At 41.0% G+C, this 10,613-nt stretch overlaps 1 protein-coding gene across 3 annotated transcripts in view; it reads right to left on the bottom strand.

Annotated features, from left to right (window-relative positions):
* sema6bb (sema domain, transmembrane domain (TM), and cytoplasmic domain, (semaphorin) 6Bb) overlaps window positions 1–10,613 on the bottom strand; it is a 187,653-nt gene that overhangs the window by 24,265 nt on the left and 152,775 nt on the right. For all 3 annotated transcript variants that reach the window (XM_080431393.1, XM_080431392.1, XM_080431394.1), the window contains exon 16: window positions 7,758–7,816. In XM_080431393.1, the coding sequence (XP_080287519.1) occupies window positions 7,758–7,816 (59 nt within the window). The remainder of the gene's footprint in view (window positions 1–7,757; window positions 7,817–10,613) is intronic.

Raw genomic sequence — 10,613 nt, 5'->3', positions numbered from 1 at the left:
TATCGTTTTTCCCCCGTCAGCACAGTGTGTTCTGTCAATACCATTATGTATTTAGATCCACAATAAGTCATAGTTTGGTGATTGAGCCATGCTCTGGGAGAAGTCTGCTAAATACTTAGAATGTACTAATGACTTGAACAGAATGCATTTTCTCAGACTCAGGGTTGCAGAGTGACACACACGCACGCACGCACGCACGCACGCACGCACGCACGCACGCACGCACGCACGCACGCACGCACGCACGCACGCACGCACGCACGCACACACACACACACACACACACACACACACACACACTTTCTCTCTCCATCTCCTTTTTCAGTCTTACACAAACACACACATCTCTTCTAGCCAAATGACCTCCCTCACCCCAGGTCATGCTGTCTAAAACCTGCTTTGATCAACGAAAAAGAGCGATGTGTCTTGAAATACTGACGTTTGATGGGAGCCCAGAGAACGATAACACAGTGTGAACACAAGGGAAGTGTTTTGGACAACTGAGACTGAGGCATAAACCACCATCGTTACACTTGCCTCGACTCTACAGGCCTACATATTAGCCGGCCCCAAACACTGCACATTGTTTTCATGCTGTGGCTTTCTTATTAACCCATTAAGACCTGATGATTCTACAAATGCCTTCTAAATCAGTAGTTCCCAAACTTTTTTGTGCCAAGGACCCCCAAATTGCGAATGTATTTCGCCGCAGACCCCCCCCCCATCTGCCAGGGACCCCCAGAAGTGAAGATTTGTGGAAAAAAAAAATTCAACCAAAATTATAAAAGTTTCAAAAATAGCAGATGTACAAGCTTGCAGTGCGGCACAAAGTGCTTGTACTATTTTTGAGAACCACTGTTGTAAACCACTGTTCTAAATCCTAGGAGTTTTCTGAAAAAAATATTTTGCTATTTGCTAAAATCAAAAATGACACAGATCCTATTTTAATGGGATGCATTCATCTTCCTCCAGAGAAACAAAAGCAGCATGGTGACGTAAGAGCTTCAAAGGATCTACTATTAGTCAAAAAAAAAAAAAAAAAAAAAGAGAGACCCTTATGACGGATACAAAAATATATGGGACGGATGTGGGCTGATGAGATTTTAGAGCATCAGTCAAGTATATTCAGTGCAAAGCCTATTACAACAAAAATGTTCCACGCGTGTTAGTCAGTATTTATTTCAATATTCTGTATAAATGATTAATTCGGGGTATTTGGGGCGTCAAGGAGATTTCGGCAACAATTTGTGTCTTGTAACCAAAATAATTACAGGGAACATGGGTAGGCATCACTGTGTCAAGTCTCCAGGCTATATAAGGCATATAAATGAGGCGAGGGGAGCCTCGCTGTGACAAAGTGATTGCACAGTGAAATACCGAGCGTCAATTTAACTCTCGGAGTGTAAAGAAATGGACCCGTGAGGACCCTCCGGAGGGGAGGCTGAAGGTACAGGATCGGTTTCTGACAGCCCGCATCACCCAGGCAGGGTTTCAGTCTGTGGGTACAGGCCTAATCAAAAGGAATCAGTGACAGGTCTGTGAGACACAGGAGACGCCAGCCGCCTTCTCTGTCTGTGTATCACAGATCGCCCTCGTCTGGGACCATGGGGGGATACTGGCCTGGAACGCGTCTTCAGTGGTGTAAAGTAACTAAGTACATTTACTCAAGTACTGTACTTAAGTACACTTTTGAGGATGTTTTTTACTTTACTGGAGTATTTACTATTTACCATTTTCAATACTTTTACTTCTACTCCACTACATCTCAGAGGCAAATATTGTACTTTTACTCCACTACAATTATTAGAAAGATTTAGTTATACTGCAGATATAAATTATTATATTATAAAAAACATTTTTTTTGCATACTCACAAGTAATACAGTAATTACTGAAGCAAATAAACATAAAAAAACCACATTTAACACTTTAGCCCTATTTTATACCTTCGCTATTTGAAAATAGCCGATCTACAAGCTGACAACGCGCCGATCTACAAGCTCACAACGCGTCAGCTTGTAGATCGGCTATTTTCAAAGTCCATTTGGATACCAATACTTTCGTACTTTTACTCAAGTAAATTTTGAATTCCGGACTTTTACTTGTAACAGAGTACTTCTACATTGCAGTATTGATACTTTTACATTTGAGTACTTTTTCCACCACTTCACATCTTACTTTTCAACTCCCCTCCCCCTCCTCCTCCTCTGCCTCCCTCAACACCCCACCACCTTCTCTAGACATCACCTCTTCCCATCATTTCACTCCTATCGTGATTCATTCCACCCCCATACCTCATTCCTGATCCCTTCCACCCTTTTATATCGTCACCCCCGTTCCTCTCCTCTTATGACCTCTTAATGCTGCTCTCCCTCATTCTATTTCTCTCTGCTCCAACCCGCCCCCACACACACACACACACACACACACACACACACACACACACACACACACACACACACACACACACACACACACACACACACACACACACACACACACACACACACACACACACACACACACACACACACACACCCTATAGCCCCGATCTGATTCACCCAACCTCGCCTCACCCCTGCCACCACAGTATACCATCCATTCCCACTTTATAGATTCACCCTTGGTTATCTATCTGACTGCCATCAAGCCTAGAGGAGAGATGGAAATCGATTCCCCCTTCCAGCGACTACTTCTCCCCCGGCTAAAGAGAAGGGGAGGCAGTTAGCAGGGCCTCCAGGCAAGGCCGTCCATCTATTTCCCTTTGAGGCCCGCTGACAGGGAGGAACTGTTGTAGTATAGACTAGACTAGAGAGTAGTGGTGGAAAAAAAAGTTCATTTCAGTGAACGAACGATTTCGTTCACGTTCACGGCAATGATTCGTTCAAATGATTCGTTCAAATGATTCGTTCAAATGATTCGTTCAAATGATTCGTTCAAATGATTCGTTCAGTAACGCTATTTTCTAGCGTTAAAAATTTACTCGAGTAAAAGTACAAAAGTATTGGCATCAAAATATACATAGTACCAAAAGTAAAAGTGCTAACATATTTGAAAATAGCCGATCTACAAGCTCACAATGCGTGTAGATCTGCTATTTTCAAATAGCCTAGGTATGAAATAGGGCTAAAGTGGTTAATGTATGCTTTATAATGTGTGTAAAACACCATCGCAGGAGCGTTTTTTTTTACGGCGCGCGTGAACGTAACAGTTTCAGAAAGTGAACGAGCTCGTTCACGTTCGTGGCAAATGAACTAGTTCTTTTGAACGAATCGATCATGAACGACACATCACTACTAGAGAGCAGGGCTGCATGCGACTGCATAGAGAGGGGAAGGCAAACAGGCAGAGCTAGCTAGGCACCAAGGTTGAAAAGTACAGCTGAGACTTTTGGCCCCAGACTGCACTGTTTTTTATTTATTTATTACTCAACAGCATGCAAGGCCAGAATTATAATTCAAAAATAGGTTTCACCGTCCCCCCGTCCCCCCAAAAAAGCAAGGGAAAAAAAGTGTACCTAACCTAACCGTCACCCTTCGCTGTGAGGAGGAACTTCGACAGTCTGTGTGGTAAAGTTTGACACGGAGGCACTCAGGAGCAGTGGTGGAAAAAGTACTCACATGAATAAAAGTATCAATAGCGCAATGCATAAATACTCTACTGTTACAAGTACAAGTCTGGTATTCAGAATTTACTTGAGTAAAAATACAAAAGTATTGGCATCAAAATGTAGTTAAAGTACCAAACGTAAAAGTACTTCTTATGCCGAAATCTTCCACTTCATGTTGCAGTTATCGGCTATTTTCAAATAGCCAAAGTCTATATAGGGCTGAAGCGGTAACTAGTAACTAAAGTTTTCAAATAATTGCAGTGGAGTAAGAAGTACAATATTTGCCTCTGAGATGTAGTGGAGTAGAAGTAAAAGTACAGAACATTGTACTCCACTGAAGTGAAGAATTCCCCCAAATTGTACTTAAGTACTGCACTTGAGTAAATATTTAGCTACTTTCCACCACTGCATGGAGGCACTCTGAGAAGCCAATGAGAATGGAGATAGCAGGGATAGAGATTGTACTACTGCAGACTGTCCCCAAAGACATGCAGAGAGCAGACCACATCTTCCTCTCTCATCTGATGTGTCAAGATACATACAGACAGACAGGTGCAATGTGCCTGTTGCCGAGATATGAAAAATTCAACAACCAAAAGTCTTCTGTCTATTCCCCCCCATCTAAAATACCCTGTGGAGTGTGTGTGTGCGCCCGTGTGTGTGCGTGTGTGTGTGTGTGTGAGCAAAATCCTGACACGCACTGTATGGTTTTTGTGCAGGTGTGTGTGTGTGTCACATTTACATATGTGACACAGGAAGTCATGCAAAGAGAGGAAAGAAGCAGAGACAGGGGCAGAAATGCTGATAAACCATCAGACATACAGTGCAGTGTATTGTACTGTAGTCAGTGCACTGTACAACGACAGAGAACAACAGAGAGCAAACGAATCCTGAGCTGAACTTGTGTTGAGTGATGTGACAGGAGAGAAGTGTTCAAAGTGCAAACATGTCAGTGACAGATCTGTCACAACCACGGCGTCTTAAAGCTGCAGCTCTCATTTTCCTCTGACTGCCTTTCAAGTTTCCAGATGGGCAAAAGAAAGACTCCTCGTCTTATACGGGGAGACAGAACGGTAGCAGCAGCAGAAAGCAGGTCCATGAAAAAACGTAAAGGGAATCAATATCAGATAGAAAGAGAGGCCTCTGTAGAAAACAGAGATTATGATGAAAACATAAAGAGCCCGGTGGCGGTCTCAGATATATAACTCATCACTACATCTGAGACACGGTGTTGGGTAAGCGCTTTTGGCAGCTGAACAGACAGATGCGCCCATGCTGCTGGCGTGCCAACATAGACGCCACAGCGGAGATGGTTCATCTATGGCGACAACACAGCATACCACTGTCAGCGACACCCAGCATGTCAGCATGTGATGGAACAAGTACACACATGTTTTACTCAAGTAAAAGTATCAATACCCTATAGTAGAAATAGTCTGTTACAATTAATGTTCGGTATTCCAAAATGTACTCGAGTAAAAGTACAAAAGTAGTGGCATCGAAATATACTTAAAGTACCAGAAGTAAAAGTGCTCATTATGCGGAAGGTCCCATTTCACAAGTTTTTAAATGTATAAAATGTGTAAAAATCCTTTGAAAATAGCAGATCTACAGGCTCACAAAGCGTCGCAAAGCGCTAAGCGACACGTTGTGAGTTTGTAGATCGGCTATTTTCAAATTGCCAAAGTATATATCTAGTGCTGAAGTGGTTTTGTAATAATAATCAAAATCAACAAAGTAACTAAAGTTTTCGAATAATTGTAGTGGATAAAAAGTACAATGTTTGCCTCTGAGATGTAGTGGAGTATAGAAGTACAAGTATTGAATATTGGAAATACTCCAGTAAAGTAAAAGTACAGTACTTGAGTAAATGTAATTAGTTACTATCCACCACTGGCCCCAGCGCATGCAACTCATGTCAGGATCAGAGTCTCACTGTGAGGACATTTACTAAGATGAGTTCCTGGCCTCCACGTCCTCAAAGACACCATGAAGGACCACGCTGGTGAAACCCAGAGCCAAGCAGGTCAGCGACCATGACAGCATTATGCTGTTTGTTTCATCACCTTAATAACTGAGGTGTTAACATTTAAGAGGCGCTGTTTTTAAAAAAAACTGATATTGGTGACTGATTTAACCGCTTAAACCCTAAATAGGTACTTTGTTGTAAGTAAACTGCAAATATAGCAGATCTACAAGCTCACAATGCATTGCATTGAGACGTGTTGTGAGCTTAAGTATTGACTTAAAATCTATTGTTTCATCTATTGCCTATGTTCATTTATTTTTTCCAGATGATTCTATATTTCTATAATTTAACACGCCTAGAATAGGGAAGCTATGGTTCATACTGCAAGTGAACATCTAGAGTATAGATTTGGATGGAAAGTGGCCCTAGCAGAATTATTAGAGGTTTTATTCAATTTGAACACCCAAAGGGTCAATTTCTGACAAGTGCAGAACAAGAAGAGGATCACAGATCAGGCATGGCATCCAATTAACGAGTACAAATATCCAAGTGTTTACAGATATACAATAATCTGACATGTAGCATTCATTGCAAGCTGCCTGTACATCAGAGCTTGCTGCACTGTGTACTCCTCGGCATTGGAATTTCAATTACCCAATAGAATTTTCAGCAACAGTAGATTCAAGGACAGTCTAGCTAGGCCTTTCAAGACACTCAAGTTTTGCATTACAGTGTGTCAGGTCTATTTCACTACATCTATTTCACAATTTCACAATCAGGTCTAGGAAAACAAGCCCAAAAGAAGTGACTATAGGCCACATGAGCACTCTAAATCTATATACTGTATACATCGTATAATGTGGAATATTTGGAAGATTTTTTAAACATTCTAACAACACAAATCTGGTACGGGGCTCCCTAACACAAAACATTTTCAGATGGGGGTTAGGGACGACTACATTAAGTTGAGTGTCCATGACATGAAAATATTTGAGAACCACTTGTTTAAATAATAATACAAACATTTGGAAGCAAGCCCAAATAAGCAACTACACTTTCGATACAAGCCCCAACAACCGCAACACGCAAACTACCAATATTTACAAGCAACTTAAGAGAAAAAGAAGCCCAAAGTCGCTTATAATAAGCGGACATGGCAACACTAATGAGGAACGGCCCCTCCGAGAACACATTGATGGGAACAAACAAGCAGCTTTATTAAAAAAAAGTGGAGACGTTGTGCAAGGTCAGCTTCAAACGGACTAGTGTCTGGAAAGGGGATTAGAGTGGTGCAGGGCGCATGTGGCTATGCAATATTTATCAGTGTGTTTTCTTGGGGTGCGTGGCACATGAACTCAGGGAACTTGCACAGGCATAGGATTAATTTGCACAAATGCCTCATTGGAATTAGTGCTCAGATCAAAGAGAGGGGCGCCACGGGACTAGCCGGTACCGCTGTGTTGTGTATTGAGACCAAAGATTGCGCTTCAGAACGTGTGACTGCTATTTTCATAATGACAGGGAGGGAGGAAAAAATACATCAAGGGGAAGTATATAAACCGGAGCTAAATCTAATTATCCAAAAGTATAAGCAACGAAAGGTCACCCAGGCTGAAGCTAAGACGGCACACACACACTAAGAGCCTCCGAACATGGCCGAAGGTATGGGTAAACAGCGAGCAGAACAACGTTAACCAAAACATACATGGGGATTTACTCACCCCGTTCTGAGACAATCTGAGATGAGATTATGCCGCCAGGCCTTCTGCATGCTGTATAATACTGTTTACTCTTAAGAGAAGAGAGCTTCTACAGAACACTGAGCTGGTATGGGACTTGTGCCTGTGTTTACTTGTGTGAATATCCATGGTATATATAGTGTTAAGATGACTTGAGACAACCAGGCCCATCCTGTGTTACTGTTGTTTACCACGATGATGACAGAGAACAAAGTAATGTAAAGGCTGATTTAAGGATTGTGCCTGTGTGCGCAACTAAGTACAAATCAGGCTTAAGTAGCCCTTGTAGGACAGGAGAGCTACAGTACGAGCTACATACGAATGTATTGGTATATGGACATGATCACGCGCACACACACACACACACACACACACACACACACACACACACACACACACACACACACACACACACACAGACAGAGGAACACTTTTCTTACCATCGCAGTCACCCAAATGGGCCACGTTTCCCTGTTCAACGTCTTGCTCGAACGGCAGCCTGTGAAGGAGAGGAGACACAGCCATGAAACAGAGGCAGCACACAGGTCACATGGCCAACGTCACCACAGCATAGACACACTCTGATAAACTAAGGATAGCTATCTCAGAGTTACAGAGCCAAGTGCTACAAGTGACGCAAGATGCCACTGTATGTCTGACCATGCATTGTTGGTGTGTTGTTATGTAGACAGATGTCAGATTCAGTTGTAGACCTGGCATTCCATAGTGTGTATAGTTTCAATGTATAGATTATAGATTTTTTAAATATTATACTGTTTAGACTGATGATAGGTTCTTGGTTTACCTATGATCTTAGATTACTGGATTACTATTGCTATGCTTGTGATGTATTACCTCGTGTTTTCCTTGCTTACTGAAAATCGCTCTGGATTAAGAGTCTGCTAAATGCCTAAATTGGTTATGTTTTCCCAATAAAATATTATTAAAGCAAAAGAACGCCATTTATGTTAAACAAAGGGATTTATTTATGTTATGTTATCATCATTGTGCATATGTGAGTTAAAAGTTGTCAACACTGTAAAATCTTCAGTGTTAACATTTGGGTCCATTTCTACACAGGATTTGCTATCACCAAACCAAATCATTACATTATTAAATGAAAGCACTTACTCTTGTCAAAAGTGACTTACAAGTGAGAGATCAGAGTAAATGACATGACACTTATAGTCAAAACATTACTTGTTGAAAAACTTCTTGCTTCAAAGAAACTAGGCTACCAGGTAAACATCAAACCTATTATCTGTCTGTTATCTTGGGCGCTCGGGTGGCGCTCGGGTGGCGCTCGGGTGGCGCAGTGGTAAAGTGTTAGGGACCAGTCGAAATTTACATAAGGGGGGGCATGGAGGAAATGTATGTGCCCTGATCTAAAATGCCATGACCCTCCCTTTGACAAAAAATAAATATCAATGACCCTCCCCAAGTGATTACAAAAAAAAGAGTAACCCTCCCCGCCTAGAAGTGTCACGATATATTGTGTCACGATATAGCCTATCGTGGTATTAAAATGTGATGATAGGTATTGTCATGATGTCATACTGTATCGTAATATTTTTTTAATTGTTTTTTTAATACAAAAAAAACACTTTCTTTTTTTTTGCCAGTGAAAGTTAGGAGTTTTTACTGTATGATATGAAATGTAAAGCTTATCATAATCATAGTAATTATTAATCATGTCCTCCATCATATTCAAGGTATTTTGGAGAGAAATGAAACAGACTTCAGTCAGTCACTTTCAGTTTAAAGCACTGCAGAGGGGAGGTGTTGTGTGTCAGCTGATGCTCGTTGACGCTCGTTAATGTGACATGCATCTGCACTCTCAAATAGGCCTACATCTAATCTAAGATTGTATTATACTGTATCTGGTATTATAGATTTTTTCTAGCTGTTGGAAATAACTAGGCTGCACTTGGTTGGTAAAGTCCAGATGACAAAAATATGAGGTTTGTGGAATTTATAGTTATGCAGTCTTATATTATATTATATTTGTTATATCAGTGTCTATCTGTCCTCTGAAACAATGGGTTTATAGTTAGTGAGAACTTCACTTCTCCATTAAGCTTGCACAAATGTATTTATTTGTGTGTACAAAGCACTTTGTAATTGTTTCTAACTTGCTTTATAACGTTATTTATAAGATGATGGCCAATGTTGATGATACATGAGAAAAGAACATTAATAATATATCATATCGATATCATGCCCAACATCATGTATCGTATTGTGAAATTCTTGACACCCCTAACCCTCCCCATCAAATTCAACAATACATTTAAAACTGATATGTCCAATGTTTTGCTTTCCACATTGATTAGAACATTGATGTAGTGTAGTCAGTCTTGCTAAATGCACAGTGTATCTGTAGTAGTGGTAGTAGAATGGATAGTGTTCTCATCTTACATGTGGGAAACCCATTGAATCCTGGTCAGATTGAAGAAAGTTGAATATTTGGTAACCAGTAGTTTAAAACTTTTGTCACTCTGCCCTTTTAATTATCAACTACAACTACACTGTTGCCTACATAAAACAAATTAGGCTATCAATTATGGCCTGATGCTTCTGGTTTTACTTGTGGAGCTAGGCATCTATACACAACTGTCCATATAGATCCACATTAATCACATGCACAGAATTACTTCAAATGATTATGAATATCCAGTTATAGTAGGCCTATTTATAATGCATCTCTCCAATAACGCCTGTTGAAGTTTTGCTTAATTGTTCAACCACCATCGTTAAGACGCTGAATAGATTTGACTGGGTCGTTCACACTCGCTGTGCGTTGATGGCTTGTTAACGACCGTCATTGATTCTAAATAGACAAGGTGTTACTTGATTTGAATTCTTTGTATCCTTTGAAATGGAGAGGGGTCATTGACCACTGTTCTGCTGTACTAAAAAGGTATATAAAAAACGGACTATTTTATCAATTCAAAATTGCATGACCCTCCCTTGGATTCAAAGTCAAATTAGCTGACCCTCCCTTGGACCAAAATTAGAAAGGCATGACCCTCCCCTATTTTCCTCCATGCCCCCCCTTATGTAAATTTCGACTGGTCCCTTAGCAGGGAGTGTTGGGCGGGAGGAGTAGGACGAAGGCTCTACGTCCTCCCGGTGGGGGTTCCTCACTGGTAGGTGAGTAGGATACAACAGCAGTGACAACACCGAAATGTGTGTGGGGGGGAATCAATTGGCATAACGACTGAATTGGGGAGAAAAAAGGGGTAAACCCCCTAAAAAAAACATGTTATCTCGAACATAATTAGCATTGGTCAAAC

Source organism: Gymnoscopelus braueri, assembly GCF_963280865.1.
Source record: "Gymnoscopelus braueri genome assembly, chromosome: 6".
Classification (NCBI taxonomy): Eukaryota; Metazoa; Chordata; class Actinopteri; order Myctophiformes; family Myctophidae; genus Gymnoscopelus; species Gymnoscopelus braueri.
This window is presented reverse-complemented; position numbering and strand designations above follow the sequence as displayed.